Source organism: Macadamia integrifolia, chromosome 4 (genome assembly GCF_013358625.1).
Source record: "Macadamia integrifolia cultivar HAES 741 chromosome 4, SCU_Mint_v3, whole genome shotgun sequence".
Lineage (NCBI taxonomy): Eukaryota > Viridiplantae > Streptophyta > Magnoliopsida > Proteales > Proteaceae > Macadamia > Macadamia integrifolia.
This window is the reverse complement of record NC_056560.1, coordinates 9,137,226-9,158,824: the sequence shown is the minus strand read 5'-3', so window position 1 is coordinate 9,158,824 and position 21,599 is coordinate 9,137,226. Positions and strand designations below refer to the sequence as shown.

Here is a 21,599-nt window from a genome sequence, read left to right as displayed (position 1 = left end):
ATAAAGTTTAAAATTTTTGAAAAATCTAAATGAATGCATTCTATTTAATAAGAATCATAAAAAAAAAAAAAAAAAGGAGATTCAATGCATTACATTTCAACGTTTACCCATAGTATTTTTTTTTTCATGTGTTAATATGAAGTTTAAAATTTTTGAAAAATCTAAATGAATGCATTCTATTTTATAAGAATCCTTAAAAACAAGAAAAAAAAAAAAGAGTTAAAATTGTATGCAATGGTCGGTGAGGTGCACATGGAGCATTCAATGGTTGGAAGGGTCTAGCCATGCATGATGTTCATAGCATTTCACCACCTCACTGGAAATGATTTTGAATCTAGAAAGGATTCTCATTTTAACCAACAAAAAAGAAAATGTTTACGGAGAAAAAATTAACTCAAATCCTTTGCTACTGAGAGTGAGTTATTCTGATAATCCAACCACTGCGAAGGTCTTGAAATGCAGTTCAACCGTCCGATGCGGGAAAGTGGGGGTTAAGGTAAGAATAGGATTGCTTCCATTGCTATTTGTTTTTACGCTCAGTAGTTATTGGAGATTTTTTTTTTTGCAGTGGGACCTTCAAATTAAATTCCTCTGAAATGGTTTTTCCTCGGTCCATTTATTGCTGAATGCTGATTAATGAATGCTGCTGCTTCTCTGTCTGTCAGATTCTGCCTCCTTCATTACAGGGATTCTCCTCATGTAAACATCATAATACTCTCTCTCTCTCTCTCTCTCTCTCTCCTTCAGTTTGCACTTTGGCTTCCGGATAATAGTAGTGGCTCGCAGCTCTGTCATCATGGTCATGTGCAATTATCTGCAACAAAAAACCTTCACCATCTACGCAGACCCATGATTTTATCAGTCTCTTATCTTCATTAGGACTAAAGTTTTCCTAATGGATATTCTCTTTTCTCTTCTACATCAACTTCTAGTGAAATTGGCCCATCCATTCTTTGTCCTGTAACTCTGTATGCCTTTCAAAATGCTTCAGGACGGCTTTCGTTTTTTCCCTTCCCATCTGCTTTACGGTTTAGGACATTCAGAGTTTCAAACAAAGCCAACATAAGCTCCACTCTTCTGAGACTGTAAGCTCGGCTGCTATCCCCACTTGAAGCTTCAAAGTACAAACCCCCTATTTTCCTGAAATGGGTCTGACGGCATTCTCATTGTTGGATTTTCTATTTTTATTCTTTCTTCTTCTCTGTCTGGAGGTTCATTGTGATGGCTCTCAGTTCTCTGTGAACTTCTTGGAGTCTCCTCCGGCATTCTCGCGGCTGGCGTCAGCTACATTTGTGTTTGAAGTTCTGGATGGCCAAAATGTTTGCAGAAATTGTAGCATCAAGTGCAAGGTTTGTTACCCACGATTCTGTCTTTCTTTGGAGCTGTTATGACTATTTCTTTTTCTACTACTAGTAGTTGGTGGGTCCTTTCTTCTTTGGTTTTGGTTCTGCTTTATCTGTGTCATTCGTTTCTTTTATCAATGTAGGTTGCCGTTTGATCTTGTTGAGGCTGTAACTGATGTTGAAAGGATACTTCTGTATCCAGTTATAGTTTACATTCGAAACTCTTGGGAAATCAGCTACTTCTTTGAATTTCAGGAGTGATGGGATTCAGGGATTTGAGATAATTATTTAGAACAAAGTTAGGATTTTGGGTTCGTTTTCTTGGCAAGTTTTAATTGATAAATATGTAAAACAAAAGATGGTGGCCCAGGAGGAAGCTGGTAAGATGGAGCTTCCCTTGAAAATTTTGAGTAGATTAAGTTGATTGGAAAGACGAGCTTTGACGACCAGAGCCCATTTAGAGCTACACATGGTGGGGATACAGCTCTTCATTTTTTACTTTTTCCCATGCAGGATATGTTGGGTAGGAGACTATTAGAATACTTTTTCCCTTCTAATGTGCTGATACATGCTTTTTTTTATAGTCAGGTATCTAAGTACTTGTAGCATTGTCTCTTTCCAAATAAACTAAAATAAATCTTTTATTGTTCATATTCTTTTTTTGTTGTAGATATCTTAGAATATACCACTTATATATTTCTATGTAGCAGAAGAAATACTGAAATTGTCATGACTTAGGAAGTATGATAGAGAAGAAGAAAATTTAAGAATAAAAGCAAGCATGGTTTTCATGTTCAATAGACGAAGTAACAATAAAAGCAAGTTCACATTTTTTAGTGAACTAGTTCATGGACAGAATACAAATGGACAATTATTTCTTTCTTCTGTTGTACTAACAAGATAGAGTATTCTTATTAGGATTACAAAGATGAATTTGAGGTACTCCCTTTTTTCCTCCAAAATGTTTGTGTTTACACAGGATGGATCAGTATCATTTTTCTATCTATTCTAAATTCCTATTCAAATGATTTGGTCAGATGGATCAATTTCAATTTCAGTTGTTTTGTTTCTGTGAGAATTGGATATTCATTGGTTTTCAAGGTATTAAGATTGTTTTCATGTTATTCTGGTAGAGTTCTTTCAGGGTCATTATCTTATTTTGTCCTAACTTTTCTTGTTTGGTTACTGGGTTTACATTTATAGATGAATTAAGGGATCATTATGGCCGAAGTTTTGGGATTTCCATCATAAAATTTAAGTATATGACTTAAACATATAGGAATCATGCTGTTCTTGTCTGTTGCTTTAGGTTACTTGTTCTCGTACTTTGTATGTTTGCCTTGATTATCATGCTATTCTTGCAGCTGGATGACCATATCTCATCAGACTGTCAAGCCAGGAAAGCTTCGTACACGGGCTTGCATGATGGAAGACATTTATTTGAGGTCTGCATCAATGGGTCTCAAGGAGCTGGCTGTGCTAGCTATAACTGGACTGTTGGTTAAGAACCTTTCCCTTATCTTTCATGAGTTCTTGTTACATCTTTCATATGCAACATTAAATTATGGAAAACTCTCTCTAAATAGTTGCAAAGTACTGGTCAATGGCCAAATCCTCTATAATTTGGTTTTTGAAAACTTGGAATCTTGGATTCAACAGAGAGCCATCATCAAACTTCTTGGTTTAATTTGATTAGATGCTAAAAAAGTACCCATAATCTAAGGAAACTGGAGTGGGTGAGCTTGTGGCGCAACAGTTAAGTTGCACTATTGCAACAAGTTGGTCGCAGGTTCAAAACTTGGAAACAGCCTCTCCTGTGGAGTAGGGGGTAAGGCTGCGTACATTTGCCCCTCCCAAACCCTGCAGTAGCGGTAGCCTTGTGCACTGGGCTGCTCTTTTAATCTATGAAAACTGGACTTACACATTAACATGGAACCATGCCAAAATTATGAAAAACTGAATGAACTAAAGGCCCCGTGCCCCTCGTTTAAGTCTTATGTTGGATGCTATGCTAATGTAATTACTATTATATTTATGCAGATACAGTTCGCCCTACTGCATATGTTACAGTGGAGACATCTTTTACAAATGCCCTCAATGTCACTGTAAATATCTCTTTCACTGAACCCTGCATCGGAGGAGGTGGTTTTGGGTGCTTATCTGTGAATTCCTGCAATGTGAGTAGGTGGTCATCATTTATCTCAGTTTCAGTTTCAGTTTCATTTGGATAGTTCATATAACCACCTTGAATTTTTAGCAACTCATCTTTCCAGGAGAATGATGAATTTGTTGATGAAGGGAGATAATGGAACGTCATATGGACAAGATTATGTGTTTAGGTTTCAACAATAAAATGTTAATCTTAATTGTAGCATCATGGTCAAATATTTAGGATTAGTATATATGATACATTCCATTTTTCAGGAAAGAATTTCTTTCCTAGAGATGTGTTAAAACATGCCTGCAGGACACTTTTCATCACAGCCTGTACAATGAAGCTTTGTTTTTTGGGCTGCATTTCCTTGTAGTAGTAAATTATATTAAACCTATTGTGTTTCCGGAAATATCCGCACTATCTGGTTGTAATGAAGTAAATTAAGCATATTGCATTTGACGAAAAAGGAATTATATTAAAGTGAAATCAATATACAACTTCTAGCATTCTTCATAAGCATACAGGGGAGGTTGCCATAGAAGTTAAGGTATAATATAGAGTTGGCATAATATAGAGTTTTCCAGCCATGAGAAATTAGGAAGAAAATAAATTCCTGCTTCCTCTGCCTGTACAGTGTACACAGAATAAAACAAAATATGTTCGAGCTTATGTCTGAGAACCACAGATATCATGTAGAAGAAAGTAGCTTTCAATGACAAGTAATTTATTATTGTAAGTTGATCACTGTGATTATTTGGATTGTACTTGTAATTGGACAAACCCAGATGAGGTGCTTCCTTCAAACATAAAAGGCTTTTTCGTTATTAACTGTATATGTGTGCCAGCATGTTGGTTTAAGGGGAGGGAGGGTTGCATCTAATGGATCCATGGGAACTGCTTGATGTTCTTGTTGCTTATTTATCCTCTACCTTTCATTATGGGCGAATAAGAGTTGGTTATATAAGAATTTATGGACAAAACCTTCCAAGAGGGCAGTAGATAAATACAAATTCTGATAGATACCTGGTGACTTTTCTTTACAGCTTCTTGTCTACGGTGCTGGCCAAGTAATACCATCTACACTCAAAATCCTTCAGCCAGACCTCATATTTTCTCTTGTTGTGGGTTTATCATCTAGTGTTCATTACGGGCGAATAATAGTGGTTATGGATACGAATTTCTGCACAGACAGCGCTGGAAACCCATTTACGAGGAGTGCAAACTCAAGTTTCTTTGTACACTTTGGTAAGTTGTGCAAATTCATTTTTCCCTCTTCAGTGAAACTGGTGAAAAGTTTGGTGTATTTTGAATGTAAATACATAAAAAAATTCTACACAAAATATTATTACTCTTTTTTTTAGCCGACCCATTAAGTTGAGATAAGGCTTTGTTGTTGTTCCTGTTTTTCAAAATTTATTTATACAAAAGAAAAAAAAACCATATATTGCCATGTAATTATTATGCTGTAGTAAAAAGTTGTTTGAAATTGAACCATGGATAAATCGTAGACTACATTCTGACATCCATTTATAGGAATTTGTTCTTCATGTGTACCTTTTCAACACACTTTCTTCCTTCTGGTTGTTTTTTCAGATAGAAGAAATGTGTTTCTGAACCTGAGGACTGGCATTCCTAAACAGCTCCTCCAAATCAATGGTGAAACCAGAACAGTTGAGGCAACAAACAATTCTAAGAACCTAAAGTTGTATTTATACTTCTCAGATCCTGTTCTCAACTCGTCTGCAGAAATTCTTGCTTCTCTTCAAATGAGTCAGGGTCTGCTTCTTCCTACTAATGGAAATAGCCTTGGAAATCGCCGATTCAGCTTCCTCGTGAGATATTTACTCATAGAATATAATTTTCATATCCTCTAGTCTCATTTTGATGTTAGTTTGCCATTTTGTGCCAGAATTAGCACTCTCTTGTCTAATATAATATTCTTTTATGGTACATCTTAGTCCAAGTCTAGAATACACACTGCCAGATTGATAGTTATGATATCTACTTCATCCTCGAGTGTCTAACCTGTATACACCCTTTACAGGTTAAGAATATATCAAATGTTTCTGTTGTTACTATAAGCTTTAACTCAAGCTCTATAATCAGCAGACATGGGACCCCAGTTTCTCCTATTGCTCCAGTCACTTTCCTCTATGGTAATTTCTGTACTGATAAATGGAAGTGATTTATTTCATTTGAAGATGAGTAGCCGTTTGCCAATTTTTAAATTTCAACTAACAAAAGATTTCCAGCATTTAAAATTAGAATATCATAGTCTGAAAGTTTAAATTATAACCTGTCAAATTCTCTGGACAAAGTTTAGCTATAAAATACAAAATATTTTCTACATATTCTCAAAATTACTTGGTGTGGTTAAGGTATCATTCGACACTCATGTAAATAAGAACCTTTTCTTAATTCTTGATTATTTCTTTTAGCTGTATGAGTTATTGAAATTTCCGTTTTTCCAAATTGCATATGAATTTTGTGAACTACTTAATATTCTTGTTCTAAAGATGCAATTTTATCAGTCTGGAAAATGTATAGATTTTCTAACATGTTTCAAGGTTAAAATGATGCCTTGAAAATGGATATTTTTACCATTTATGAGAAAACAATGTAGTCTATTCAGTTGTAGGAAAAATCAATTCAAATGGATTAAGGAAAACTATTGCTACTTCTCTTAAGAAATTTTAGCATCTATATGAACTGTTGATATCTTTGATGCATGATCCATCTCTGGATATATTGTTTTAAGAATTCATGGTCTTCCCTTTACCTATTTAAGGATGTGGATAAAAAATGACAGATCGTCAAAGGCCTACTGTGAGATTGACCACAACATCTAACATGAGGACTAGAGAACACAGTGTACCAGTGCTAATAAAGTTTGCAAAGCCCATATTTGGCTTTAACCATTCAGCAATATCCATTTCAGGCGGGCATTTGCAGAGGCAAGTTACTCTCTTATCACTTTATTTAGTCTGTTGCAGTTGGCAAAGTCTGAAACTGACGTTATATGATTATGTTAGATCAAATGGTTATAAAAAACTTGTTGTATTTGAAAGACCAATATGAAGGGTTTCACACAGTTGCAAGACTATGCTTTAGGACTAATTCCTGCAGTCTTGCTTAGTGATGGAAGGTGATGGAATATATATAATGACCTGATTGCAGGGAGCCAGTGGCTGAAAGGGGTTTTTTTTTTGGGGGGGGGGGGGGGGATAAAAAACTTTAAATCTAATGGAACCCCGACATTTCCAAAAGTAGATGATCTCCTTTTATTCTTCTTATCTTTGGTGAATTTTTCTATACATAAATTTTAGTTTTCTTTAATTTTCAATAAATCATTACTCCTTACAGTTGGCTTAAATCTTTGTCAAGTATGTAACAGTTTCTCATCGCCCCCCCCCCCCCCATTTCAAATACTATAAAACATATGTAGTACTTGCTACAAACATGTGAATGCATCAATGTAACATCTCAAAATGAGAAAATGTCCATGTAGCCTTTTTTATTTATTTTTTTATTTTTTTAAAGAATAATGATGTGGTTGTATATTTGACAATGCTTTTAACAGAATGGATTTTTTTTTTCAGTGATATTGCACAAGAATTTCTGTTCTTCTTGGCTCTCTTTTCCTCTTAGCTCTTTGTTACATTGTGCAGCTTTCGGGAAATCAGTAGGAGCACATATGCTGTAGAGATATATGCAACTGACAAAAGTGTATCTATCCATGTTCCTGAAAATATAACTGCAGATGTTGCGGGAAACAGAAATCTGGAATCAAACACTCTACAAGTGAGGCACTGTAAGGATGTTAGTCTGTCTTACTGTTCTTTTTAGTATGTAGGTTTTTGCTGATTGATATTAGCCCTATTAAGTTGCCTTAAGGATGTTTAGTGTATTGTTGTTTTTTTTTCCCTCTTAAGGTCAGCAGCATAAATTATTAAAAGATGAAAAAAAAAAAACTCTTAGGTCATTGAAAAAGGATGTTTAGTATATTATATTATCATCTTCAATCTGTATCACCTCAGCTTCTGTAATTCTGCCTGCATCTTGAATCAACATTTTTGTTTCTGTTGTTTCTGCTTTCCTTTCTCATTTGGTTTTCATGATGTAATAACATATCTGGAAAAACTTTTACAGATTCAGTGCCTTTGATATCTTCAGTTTTCTCCACCTTTGCAACGACTGCTTTTGCAGTAACTTCTTCAGCTTCGGGATTGCTTACAGTTTCCACTGCAAGCCTTCAATCAATTGGGGCACTTTCTGGCCTATCTTCATTGACATCTGATCCTGCGAGGAATCTTTTTGTACTATCCCAACTTCTTTAAAACTTTATGTGGCTATTGTTATATTTACTCACTTCTTGATCCATATAGACTTAAGACTTCTATTTGCACTTTTGTTCACAAAAATAAAGCTATCACTCCCTTGTATAAGATGTGGATTTACTAATTTTATATCAAGACACAGAAAAAGTTAGTTGTTTATTGCCTGAAAAAAGAAGAAAAAAAGTGTATTCACAAATCATCTCTAGTATTGTTGTTGTTATCTTCTTCTTTTTTTTTCCTGATACTATGTTAAAAATCATTTTTAATGTTGAAACTATGGGAGATGGAGCATTTTCCTTATATTCCCAAGTATCCATTTATATGGAGAAATGTTGGTTAATCTACATAAAAGCAAGTGTTCTGTGTTCAGGAGTTCTATTGAAGTTTCCTAAAAAAAACACAATATTCTCTCTCTCTTCCTTTTTGATAAATAACAAGATTTTATTGATAAGGAGGAAAAGTGTGCACTATGTAGTATACTACAAGAAGGAAGGCCTAGGCCGATGCACAAAATAAATAAGAAAAAAACTGCCTCACATCAAATGAAGCTCCCCAAATAAGGAGGCAGTTAGTCAATTTCTTTTTCCGTGATTGAGAGAAGTTTTTTCTTCAACTAGAAGAGATCTAGCTTTCTGGTTCAGATGAATAAATTTCAAGTTTCCTTGAGAAGTTTGCCCAGATGAATGTAGCTGCTCTTAGTTTGTTATTGTAAACCCTGTAACTTTTTATAACAAGTTTTTAAGAGGTTGTATCCAAAATTTTCTAACATATGTCATAATTTCCTAAACATTTGATTACTTCATAAACTTTTAACTCCCTGCTTCTATTTCCAAAATCAACTAGACTAATCATATAATGCACTTTTATGTCTAGATTACAAACCCCAGGATCACAATTTGACCACAGCATTTTCTGTTTTGACTTCCATGAAATTGGCAGGTTACTCATGATATTTCACATGTGATAAACTACCAGACTGGATTTTTTTTTTAGGGGGTGTGGGGTATTGAGCCTTAGTATGACTTACCTAATCTTTTTCTCAGATTCTGGTCAAATCAATGTCGCATGCTTGTGGAGTAGTAGTATAACGTCTGGAAGACCTAAGAGTCATATACCTAAGTTCTTTGTTTCGTTTTGATATTTTAGCTTCTCTTCTGATTAAACTGTCCTGTTATCTTCAAATAAATGAATTAAGGACTTTTAATTAAATCTTTTCTTTTCATTTTTTCCGCTTAATTTTGGCACAGAGGATTGCATGCCACATTCAGGTCTTTGCACTATCTAGATGGTTAGGAGTTACCATACCAGTTGAATATTATGAGTTTGCTAGGGGTTTGCAGTGGACTATTCCTTACCTCAGACTCCCATGGGAAAGTGAACATGTCCAGTCAGTCATAGTAGATTCAAACTCTACGGCAATTGCACTTTCAGTAGTATTGGAAAATCATAAGGGAATTTACAAGAGTGTGCAATCACCAAATGGAAATTTAGACATGTCTGCTTCAATATATGGCTTGCCGCTTACACCCATGGAGTACCGATCATATTTCGAGGTCAGGAACCCTTTTACTTTTCTTGTGACTTATTCATTCTCTAAGGTTTGTTCACATTGACATAATGCATTTTATACGTGCAGGGCCAAAATATGAAACCTGAAGCTGATAATATCCTGGACCAGCAGAATTCAAATGGGTGAGTCATTTTGATATTTCTAATTATTTACATACAGTTATTAAATATTTATGATTCATGATTTAAACTCTATAATTTGGTTCAGACTACAAGAACTATATTATCATGGGAAAAGCCTATTCTGGACAGAATCATAGTTAGACCATGTAATTCATGATTCAAATAATCAGGTTTCACAACTTGACATTGTACGGGTAGTGAAAAACGAGCCAACTTATTTGATACCCAATTGATTTTATTTCTTCATTTTCTTTGTTTCCTTTCAGTCTGAGAACTAAGTAGTTTTATTTGATCTTTTGAGGCCTTACCTTCAATTAAGTGAGATTTGGGGTTTTCTGAGCTCTAAACACTTTGCATCTCAAAGAATAAGTTTTCCCTCAATACTTACTGGTCTCAATTGCGAGAAATTCTGACAGGAGAATCAGATAGCTACAAAACACAACTTGTTTAGGTTCAAGGTCACTAAACAACAAAACATATATCATTGAGATCTAATTGGAATGCGTTAGTGTGAGCAAATTAACTTTTTCCATTTCCTTAGTGGTAATTTATAATCAATTTTGCTATAGGGCTCAATTTATTATGGAATTATACTTTGGAAACTAATTGAATCCTAGAGTTGAAGATTTTTCAAATATAGATGGGGAGAAGCCCAAAAATTGGTACTTTGTTATTGACTTATTACCTAAACTGGAAAAAAAAATCATTATTTTGGTCTCTAAAGATTGGAAATATTATTTAAATATTTGTTTCCTTATTATGTTTGTTGTAGGTGGAGAGAATTCAATAGAAACATATTCTGGTTAGCTGTAACTGGTGGCGGCTTAATTCTTTTGCATGTTATAGTCCTTTTTGTTTTAAGACTCAGAAAGAAGAGTTCAGAAAAACAGGGTTCTTATGGAGCGCTCATTTTTCCGAGGTTTGAGATGTTTCTGATAGTTCTTGCATTACCCTGCATCTGCCAGGCCTCAGCGGCTGTAATTGAAGGTACCATGAATGATAATGACTCCTGTCGGCTTTCTTTTATGTATGTGTGAAAATTATTTCTGTACTTCTAAAGTGAGGAATTGCTTATGCTGTCTCCATATGAAACCAATAAAAATACACTATCTAGATCAGCATGCCACTTAGTTATCGTTAGATGAATTCTTTAAGAGTCAATATTTGGGTCTTCTATTGCTCGTGATGGAAACAGATGAAGATATATAATGTTTGCATTTTAAGAAAATACACTCTTGTTTGATGAGATAAAGTCGCAAATATCAGATTACAAATCCATTGCTTATTTGTCTAGTGATGTACTTTATAAAACAAAACAATGAAGAAATGAATGAACTTGGGAAGTCAGAAACACAGAAAATGATGAGTTCTGTGTGAACATAGAAATCAACATTAACAGTGATGTCCTTTTCAAAAGAAATATTAGATTGTTAGATTCTTTAAATATTTAGATTTTCAATGGAAAGAATATGCATGGTAATACCATATGTACTTCATGATGAGATAATGCTTCAATATGGGTAATACTTGGCTCTATGTTTTGATAAGCTTTTTCAGAGTTAGTTTTCTACTCGCAAATATTTTTGGCTTTCTATTGCTGAACTGATGTTCTCTTCTTGCATTCTCAAGGTGGAACTACTTCAGGGGTTATAGTTGGTATTCTTCTGTTGGCTGTTGAATCTTTTCTACTACTAGCCTTACTGCTGTTTCTCTCGGGTGGGATAACAATAGGTAAGCTACTTCAGTATAAGGAAGTTCATCAAGAAGGCCAGAAATTTCACTGGTATCAAGAAATTGTCCGAGTGACCTTGGGTCCTGGTAAGAGAGGCCAATGGACATGGAAGAACCAGCCGAACTCTATTTATCCAACAATATTAGGCCCTTTGTTTGAGGATCTGAGAGGCCCTCCAAAGTACATGCTCTCACAGATCTCTGGGGGAAATCCTGGCAAGCAGGGGGACCGCATCATAGCCTCAGATGATGAAACTGAAGATGCAGAGGCACCTTTTATCCAGAAGCTCTTTGGCATTCTCAGAATATACTATGCTTTTCTTGAAGCTGTTAAACGTTTTGTGCTTGGAATTTTGGTTGGTGCCTATTCGATAAATGTGTCATCCAGGACTCCTGCATTAACATTGGTATGCATCACCTCTTTTCAGCTCTTCTTTCTAGTGTTGAAGAAACCTTTTATAAAGAAAAAGGTGCAGTTAGTTGAGATCCTCACAATTGGCAGTGAAGTTGGTATATTCTCTACATGTCTGGTACTTTCGAAGAAGGAATTTTCATCAGGTGACGAGACAAGAATTGGAATCTTCATGCTATTGCTTTTCTGGATTGGATTTTCTGCACAGATGATCAATGAATGGTATGCATTGTATAGACAGACTCTCCTACTGGGCCCAGCCAACTCTTTCTTGTCAGGATTAAGAACTGCTTGTGTTGGATTACTGTTGATTTTGATCCCATTGAATGTACTTAAGAACCTGAACAATGAATTCCCCTTGAATCAGTCTGGGGGAGAAGAAAAAGAGGGTTCTGTCACTTTTGGAGATCGGGATAGGAGTTCTGGAAGCAAAAGCTCAGGTACACCTGATAGACCATGGATGAGACAATTAAGAGAATTGGCCAAAGCTAGCTTCAGTAAGGAGGATGGAAGTGCTTCAAAAGATCCATCGACCAGTCAGGCACAGAGAAGTACTTCAAAAGATCCATCGACTAGTCAGGCACAAACAAGTGGGTTTTGGAGTGGCAAGAGGAGTGGGAGTTCATCAGTAACTTCATTTGCAGACTATAAGCCGAGGAGGTCTAGAAGCTTGTACAGAGATTTAGAAGCCATTTTCACATCCAAGTAAACTTCCAACAGTTTTCACGGTGGAGACGTAAGAGCTTTTGAGTTCATGAAGAGTCCAATGCGTTCCCATTAGCTGGTTCAAAACTGATAAAACTATCATTTTGAAACCATAAGGCAGTTGCTGGTAGGTTGTGATAAGATTGCTCTTGGATGTCCTTTTATTCTCAAACATTGCTTGCTTGGGATTTTGTAATCTAGACTATAGACATTAAAAGAAGATTCATTAAAGATGTTTCCAAGTAGCTGTGATTGCAGATGCTGTACATGTTGGAGGTTGAATGTACTTAAAATCATTAAATACAAACCAGCTAGAATTTATGTTTCATTACTTCCTGATGTTAGTGCATGCACTTGTTCATATAACACAGGTGGGTTTTCAATTAGAGTGGCATAATGATTCATTGCAGTCCACTAGCATTTCATTTCCTTTACTTGGGTTCTTATTCACTAATTAGTCTTCTTTTGTTGCTGCAGGCAGTTTACTTGGGTTCTTATTTACTAATTAATCTTCCTTCGTTGCTGTAGGTAGGTAAAGGCCATACACAATTTTGAGAACAGAAAACCTTTAAGATTTCAAAGGTTTAAGGCTTGGAAATCTTAACGTCATGATGCCTTTCAAATCCTCCTAGCCATTATCCTACTGTAATAATTCTCACTAAGAAGTATGCCCCTGTATGAAGTCATTAATAATTTCTTGCTAGTGACCTTATAACCACAACCCACCCATCAACCAGTAGGTCTCAAGTTCAAGTCTCTTGGCTATTACTATTTTCCTTTCCATACCTATTAAAAAAAAAAAAAAAAAAAAAAAAAGCTTGGGGTGACTAACTAAAAAGGTATGGGGGAAAGTGAAAAGAAAAAGGGTCCACGCAGATTTACTTTTCTAGAAACTTTTAAAGAAAGGGTTATGCGAAAAGGGAACACTTCTCCACCCAAAAACATAAAGAAAAAAACACCCGCCGACAAGTTGCAGCAACCATCTAGAAGATCTCTCTCTTTTGGGCTGCTATTGCACGAGTGAGAGAAAATGTAGCAACAGCCCAAGTTCATTTACAATAAATGGATCAAAAAAGTAACATAGGAATCTTTAACCCATGTGAGGGAAGAGGTTTTTTTTTTTTTTCCTCAAAGATCAGGAGAGAATCTTTTTAATTTGCCTAAGAATTAATTTATAACTTAATCTATACCCAAGTTTTGAAAAATATTCGTATCATCTCTTGCCAGAAATATATTATTTGGGAATAGCCCACTACCATCTTATAAATGTTTGCTCATAAAAAATCAAAAAGTGAAAGTAGTTAAATAGATTTTTAATCTTTTCCATCAAATGCATCCAAAGAAATATGTGATTAGAAGAAAATCTTTAAAAGCCACAATCATCAAATCTAATTGAACAAAGAATGTCATATTATAGAGAAAATTTCATCTTTATTGAGATAGATAAGAAGGAGAAAGATAATACATGGAGAGAGAGAGAGAGAGAGAGCTAGCAATAGGTCTTGGAACACTATGCTCCACAGAAAAAAGATGGGAATGAATGTTGCCGTGTGAAACGTGCTTGACACTTCAACGACTGATTCAAGGTGGTGACAGAAAGCAAAGGCGGGGCCAAGTTGCCTTTGTCATATTGGAGAAATGAGCCTAGGGAGAAAGAGAAAAAGGGTTTCAAGGTGGTGACAGAAAGTGAAGGGGGGGCCAAGTTGACTTTGTCATATTGCAGAAATGAGTCTAGGAAGAAAGAGAAAAAGGAATCCTTACAAAAAAAAAAAAGAGAAAGAAAAAAAGGGTTTTTCTTTCTCTTTTTTTTATTTGTTTGCTATCAGTCTCAGGAAGCTAATTAGAGAGAGGGGGGTTGGGGGTGAAGCCAGATCTTCTCCATGCCATTCCAAAGGTAGGGTATAGGATCGAGACGGATACTAGTGGATGAATCACACTATGGACCGGCAATTCGATCAGGATCACCACTCCCTCCCTCGCTCGCTCAATGACAAGGGCGGCACTTCACTCTCATGAGTCATAACTCACAACTCATAAGTAAGACTAATTAGAGCTCTTTTTATTAAGTTTTTTAAAGCCTTTTAAGACACGATCGAGACTTCAAAAGTAGGGTCGTCTATGCCGGGCGAGAGAGAGAGAGAGAGACGTAGAGAGTGGAGATTTGGCGTTTGCCAAGGGAAGAAGGTCAATCCACCCTCTACACTACATACATGATACTCCATATATATAGAGAGTGAGAGGTGAATTAAGTCCCAAAACTGTAGATGATGGAGGAATTCTCCTTGGTCCCCCTCCTCATCCTGTTATGTGTCTCTATATTCGATTTATGATGACATACTCAGTCATGAGTCTATCCCACTTGGCATAAACATAAATGGGAGGGATACCACAGAGATAGGATATATGATTGAATTTAAAATTAAAATTTTATATATGAAGTGTCTGAACTTCTTAGATATCCACTAGTGCAAATTCATCAATCTCACATGGCATAAATAATTGCACAAGATTAGAAAACTTCATTGGACTAGATAAATTAGAAAATCCTTTTCCAAAATTACACACACAGGTGGGTTGTTGCAACAACTTTTATGGATTTTAATTTTAAAGAATTCAACAAAAGTTTTTTTTTTTTTTTTTTCATAATATTTTTTGTGAGAATTAAATCTTAAGATCTCTATCTTAACATTATATGTCCACATGGTAGAATACATACAGTGTTTGCTGAGGAAGGGGAATCTTCACGTAAGTGAAGTGATAAAAAAAAAAATTAATTCTACCAAAAATAATAATTAAAAATTAAAACATTATCCGTGAGACCCACATCAACTTAACACATGTCACGTAAAAACTGTATGTGAAGGGATTAAATCACTTCACGTGTTTGCTGGAATTGCTCCAAACCTCACAGCCACCACCGGCCATGGCAATCCAGAACAGGTCCGGCTATGGAGTTGCACAGAACGATGGAAAATCCCTCCCCTTCTCTTATCTCTTTCCTTATCCCAAAACCCACTCCTTTCTTCCCTGAGCGGTCACTTCGGTCGTCTTCATCTTCTTTGCTATTTGGGACTTCGTTCAGAAGAAGTTAAGAGCCGCGGAAAACAGGGAAGTTGGGATGGTTTTCAATTTTTTACAGCTTTAGGGATTGGAAACTTTTGTAGTGGTATTTACGAAATTGTACGAGATTGGAATTGCAGAACAATTTTTTTCCCATAATCTGTGGCTTGAGTCCATTGGGATAGAGCCAAAGTATTCTTTAATGTCACATAACCCATTAAGTTTTTAAATACCAAATGATATTTTTGCTTTGTTTATTGCTAAGGCCCTATTGCGAAATAAAATGAAGAACACAATCAATTTTATCATTCATTCTATCTCAGTCAAGATTCTGAAACATAAGTTGCAGTTTATGTCGTCGAGATCTGAAAAGGCCATGCAGGGCCATGGATCACTGTCAACTTGGAAGTTGGAAATGCAAATTAGAAATTAAGAAACTCAAGCCAACACAACTATTTCACATGGAGGGGAAAAAGGTCGGGACAAAACACCATTCATCAGACGGGTCGACGGTGACAAAACACCATTCAATTTAGGGAACAGATCACCCTTGGAGTTGTGGAAGAGAACAAACTCAGATAACCCATTTCACTCCGATTCCACCGTCAATCTTCGGTTTCCAGTTGCCATAGCCTTCTGAAGGTCTCCCATCCCGACTCTGGAACATGTGAACACGAATCTGTGCATCCGACTGCGGATGTTTGTCATGGGATTCATGGCTTCACCCCATTGGCACTTCCCCTCTTTCAATTCACAGAAGAATATCTGTTCCGGGTTCGAAGGATTATAAACGTAGATGAAATCACCCTCCATTGATGCACTTGGGGTCGAGAGTCGCGAGTTGGCGTTCCTGAGACTTTCTACCATCGCCGGTGGCATCTCTCCCAGCTTTCTACACTCGTAGGTGACCTGATCGACCTCCCAGAGCCCCAAGCCCTGCAATTCCTCTGGTTCGCCCATCAGACCCACCAGGACCAACCGGTCGCCGGCGAATCCGATGATGGAGTGAAACACAGCCACAGGTGCGTTGGTGTTCAAGATCAAATTGAAAGTGGGTCCCCAAGTCTTAGTCTCTGCATCGAAGGAGCAGATCAGACGGGAGCGCTTCTCCAGCAGGTAGAGCCTACTGTTGGTGGCGGCGGTGGAGAGCCAAGTGCTTGTGGCAGAGTCCTTGAGCAGTTCCGGCATGGGCTCACACGTCTCCCATCTCCGGGATCCGGTGTCATACATCTCGACGGCGAGTGGGTCATCCACGAAGTCACAGGTGCCACCGGCAACGAGTACACGAGAGCCGAGGCGTGCGACGATGGGGTCCTGACGCCACACTTGTGGCGCTTCCGCTTTGTGCCAAGCGAGGTGGAGGGCGTCGAAGGAGAAGGAGAATAATCCGGCGGAAAGCTTGTATAGTAGGTGTTGGGAATGGGAGGATCGGAGTGCTGGGGAGGCTGTGGAGGCGGCGATGGTATTGGTGGTGAACTGGTGGACATCGCCGATGTCAATACGAAGCCAGACACGAGAGGCAGGGTCGAAGGCACAGGCGGAGGTGAGTGAATGGTTCCGGTGGTGAAGAGTATAGACGATGAACCAGGGCTTGACACGGGGAGATATCCGGAGGGAGGTGGAGACGGCACCTCGCCATGCCTTGGAGACACGAGACGCGGCCACCATGTCTAGCATGGGCAGGCGGGTGAGAATTGTCTCCAACACATCTCCATGGATCGGAGCTTCTTGTAGTAGTAGTAGTAGCTCTTGTGCTTCGTCCCCTTGTCTTGATCCAGTCTTTTCTCTATCTTGTGGGATTGTCTTCGCAGTCTTGGCCATTCTTAATTCAACAGCAGCGTCACTGTAACAAGCCGAAAGCAGATATGAAAGTAGAGGATGATACAATATCTGAGAAATGAAGATGCTATGACCAAACCTCGGAGTGTAGAGGTCTATTTATATACCCTTTATCCACATATGGTCCACATATGGATATCATAGATAGATGGATAGATAGAGCTATGGGGGAAGAGATTGGATTTCCACCTCAATTCTTAAAAATGGGGCCATGTTTGTGGGGGACCATTCATTCTTTCTCTCTCTCTCTCTCTCCCTCTTTTTTGCAATATTCAATATTTTCAATGTCAAAAAAAAAAAAAAAATCTTTGTGAAGAGTGTCTGTTTTAATTTATTTTAGTCAGGAGCATCAAAGACGTAAGACTAATCTTCTTCTTGATTAGGTTATAAGCAAACTAGGTGGAGCATTTTTCTCATGATTTCATCTATCTAGAAATATAGGCCACGTGGATCCTCTCCCCAACTTACAGTTGTCCTCAAGGGTTCAAGATTTAGTCTTACGTTAAAAAAGGAAAAAACTTCAACTCCAATTAATGACGAAGCAGGGGTATTGAATCAGTCCCCATCCATTCCGTTTTTGCATCATTTTGAAGTTCATCAAAATTGATCCGGTTCAACCGTAATTGGCTGGATTCCTTCAGAATCAGTAAACAATAATCATTATTATTAATTAAGATTGGCATCTATCGATCTTGAATCGAATTGGCTGCTTATTTTTTATTTATATCCCGTTGATTAGTGAAAGGAGCACCATTTGATTAGAATCCGAATGAAAAAAGGGCACAAGGAATCAAGTTACCCTTTATCCTCTCTCCCTTAATTATGAAAAAATATCTCTAACCTGTCAAGGGTTTGCAACACCTTACAAAGAAAAACCCTTGCCCCCTCTCTCCCTTTAATTTTTTAATTATTTTCTGAAAAAAATATCTTCCGTTCCTACGAAAAATATATTATTTGTTTCAATTGAAAATTCTGTTTTTCTTAAGAAACGTTATTTTTTAAACTAAATGATTATCAAACGTAGGTAAAATATTAAATTTGATTTTTTTTTATATACAAGATTTGAGAAGATAAAATGATAAATATATGTTAATTAAATAATAAATTAAAAAATTTTAATACATATTGATATGATTTTTGAAATATATTATTAACCTAAAATGTATTTAGACAAAAACTTGACATATGAAAAAAAAAAACTCAAAACAAAACCCCCATCTGATCTTATAACATATGGAAAATTAGTTGACCACTGATGGAAGAGTACTGCATCACCAGCACCAGCTCATCTAAGATGTGATTGGTGGAGCCCATCCAAGCTAATTGGATTTGAATTTTTTAAAGAAATTTCTAGAAGCTATGCACTGTAATTTCCACTTAAGCGGCGAATATTGTCCTTTAGGGTATACTTTATCAGTTATTTTTTTTTTCTTCAATGCAAGAACTCTTTAATGCATTGCCTAATTAGTTGAGTTGAGCCCAACTCAACTGTTTTTGAAGGAAATACACATAAATTTGTCAGGAGACATGTCCAGACCTCTTGAAAGATAAGGATCTTCTGCTGGTGACCAACCCCCCACCATTTCGGGGTAAGTGGGCCCAGTGGTCGCTAAGAAAGAGCCTACTGGCCCATCTTCCAATAATTTTCATAGTAAAATATAATCAATAAAAATATAAATACTATGTCATAAATTGATATGAATAATTTATACTTATATAACTAGAAGAAGGATTTGGATATCTAAAAATAGGCCCAAGTCACGCAACAATTCAATATGATCTATGAAGTATAGATGAATAAAGGGTATAACAAAAAAATGGAAGACTTTTAAAATAGAAAGTTATTTTATTCATACGTACATTGGGCGAGTCCAAACCTTCACTTTTATTGGCTACCAAACACTGCCTAACAGTTGTTGTTAAGGGTAAACCTGACGCTCTACAATCCACACACCCCACATCATGATTTCAAGTATCGATCTGGTATCGATCTTATTGGATTGATATTGGCTAAGATTGATTTTTGATCCTTAATCAATTTAATTCAAAGGTAAAATAGTAAAAATTAGTATTTTTTATAAAAATAAAATAAAAGCAAAATTGATCGATATCTACCAATCCTAAAATCCGATCAATATCGACAAAGACTGATACCAATACTGATACCATTCCTTAAATCCTTGGTCTAGAGACTCCACACTCTGCTAATTACCAATTGTGGTAGGCACATCTTATCCTTCTTATCATTATTGGTAGTGATCTAGTGAAGATAGCCTTTGGTAACTTACCCACTACACACTTAATGTCAGATGGATGTATAGATTTAGATTAAATAGTACGGTGACATTTTTGGCCGGCCTATCGCAATCTGTATGTAAGGCTTTCTCCTTTTATAGATTATTCATTATGTATTTATGTCCATACATCATAGGTCCATAGGAGTTTACTTAAGGTTGCCACATAAGCATTACTTTTTTTTTTTATCCCATATATTATTTGGGACCCAAGGAAACCCCTAAGATATTATTAATAAAATAAAAAATATATATAAAGAGGGACATAACCTGCCTTACCCCAACTCCACAAACAGAAACACTCGCATTCTCAAAGAACAACCAAAAGATCCTATAGAAACAAAAAATTATATTCTAAATATCGGCCACATAAGCACTACTTACAAGGTCAGCCTTATTCCTATTGCTTCTGGAAGGTTTTTTTTTTTTCACTGAGTATTGGATGAGGAGTATCTTGGATTAATCAGATGTCAAAGTTTTGGATCTCATATCTACTGCATGTTGGTGTGGTGGGATTCCTTTTCACATATTATAAATTACAGTGAAAAATAAATAAAAAAATGTTAAAGAGGAGACTAAGAAAGAATTCTATGATGGATTTATGAATATTATAAATAATAGTGAGATATTTATGTTTAAAAAATCTGGAACTCTAATAGATATTTGAAGTTGGTTCTAATAGAGTACATAGTCATGATGTAGTTTTTTTTTTTCTATAAAATATATGATGTAATTGTCAAGGCTTAAATAAGTGATATAGGAACATAACCAACATCATGCCCTAACGAGGTTAAAATGTAAGTCATTGTTTACTTGGCGAATAGGGTGTGGTTTAGACTGAATATACATCCAAATTTAGAGCAAAATCTATCTATATCATCCAATCATCCAATGTATTTGCATGGCCTCCTTTCATAGTTGTTATGTCTAGATGTGGATGAGAGAGAGAGAGAGAGAGAGAGAGAGAGAGAGAGAGAGCATTTTGGTAGTTAAAGGTTTTTAAAGCTTTATTTTACCACTTGATTACTTTGTATGAATATAAATATGATATTTTAAAGTTTTATTTTGGAACGTGATTAATTTTGTACGGACATAAATATGATACGTGAACAGGGCACCTTGTGGTCAGACTAATTATTTACTATGGAATGAGCATTGAGGGGTATAATTGTGAATTTTGGTTTGTTGTCTTAGATGAAACATTTTGGATAACTTGAAATTTTGTCGAGATCTTTCAATCTAACTTTTGGATGCCTAGTTCTCACAAACCTATGTTGGGAACTTTTTCCACATGCCCCACTTTAAATTGAAACAATTACCATGGGACAAATCAAAAGTGGCTTAAATTTTGTGGATGTGTAGACACTTAGGCATCATTTGATAACGTTTTTACTGTTTTTGTGTCTAGAAACAATAGAAACGGTTTTTCACTTTTAGAAAAAACAAAAATAGGTTTTTTGGTGTTTGATAACTTGTTTCTCGAAATATTTTTTGCAGACATAATGACACTAAAAAACCCATTAGTATCATTGGATGCCCAAAAGGGAGAGAGGGTTTGGTTACCTCTTTTTAGGTTTAAATAGTTGAGAGATTTATCAAGCAAAACAAATTTTTTTTCTCTCTGAAATTTGTTTTTAAAAACAACAGAACAAATCCAATTTATTTCATCAAAGTCGTTTATAGAATTGTAAACAGGCATAAATTTTGATTTATGTTTCTAGAAAAAGGTGAAACAGAACAACTTTATCAAACACGTTTTAGGTTGTTTCTCCATTTATGGGAACAAAAAAAAAAAAACATAGAAACGACAGAAACAAAACATTGTTAAATGGTGTCTTAATTTCACTACTTAAGTTTTACATCTTAGTCTTATTGAAGTTTGCCACATGGAAAAGAGAATCGGATCCCAAGTAGTGGAGTCAGCCAATTATAATCTGAATTGTTTTGATTATTGTTGATTTCTACGACCTATTATGGAAGTGTTGATAAATGCTCATTTTTGGCTTTATTGTCTCTCTTTTCTTCTTCTTT

General features: G+C 36.1%; 2 protein-coding genes across 2 annotated transcripts; one reads left to right on the top strand and one right to left on the bottom strand.

Annotated features, from left to right (window-relative positions):
• The first annotated feature begins 641 nt into the window (after positions 1–641).
• LOC122076880 lies at positions 642–12,706 on the top strand. The gene is made up of 13 exons (XM_042642488.1): positions 642–1,349; positions 2,708–2,843; positions 3,384–3,520; positions 4,542–4,743; positions 5,092–5,330; positions 5,543–5,654; positions 6,308–6,452; positions 7,167–7,309; positions 7,648–7,814; positions 9,083–9,388; positions 9,472–9,527; positions 10,300–10,514; positions 11,157–12,706. Exons 1-13 carry the CDS (start codon positions 1,146–1,148, stop codon positions 12,377–12,379), a joined length of 3,285 nt encoding a protein of 1,094 aa, XP_042498422.1. The 5' UTR covers positions 642–1,145; the 3' UTR covers positions 12,380–12,706.
• Positions 12,707–16,023: 3,317 nt separating this feature from the next.
• LOC122075362 (F-box/kelch-repeat protein At1g23390-like) lies at positions 16,024–17,256 on the bottom strand. Its single transcript, XM_042640354.1, has one exon. The coding sequence runs from the start codon at positions 17,254–17,256 to the stop codon at positions 16,024–16,026; it is 1,233 nt and encodes a 410-aa protein (XP_042496288.1).
• Between the last annotated feature and the right edge of the window lie 4,343 nt (positions 17,257–21,599).

Excerpts from the sequence above, each read along its gene's own strand:
- LOC122076880 (XM_042642488.1), top strand. The coding sequence starts at position 1,146 with ATGGGTCTGACGGCATTCTCATTGTTGGATTTTCTATTTTTATTCTTT. Across the intron at positions 2,844-3,383 it reads TAGCTATAACTGGACTGTTG|ATACAGTTCGCCCTACTGCA; the intron begins GTTAAGAACCTT and ends ATATTTATGCAG. Across the intron at positions 7,815-9,082 it reads ATCCTGCGAGGAATCTTTTT|AGGATTGCATGCCACATTCA; the intron begins GTACTATCCCAA and ends ATTTTGGCACAG.
- LOC122075362 (XM_042640354.1), bottom strand. The coding sequence starts at position 17,256 with ATGGCCAAGACTGCGAAGACAATCCCACAAGATAGAGAAAAGACTGGA.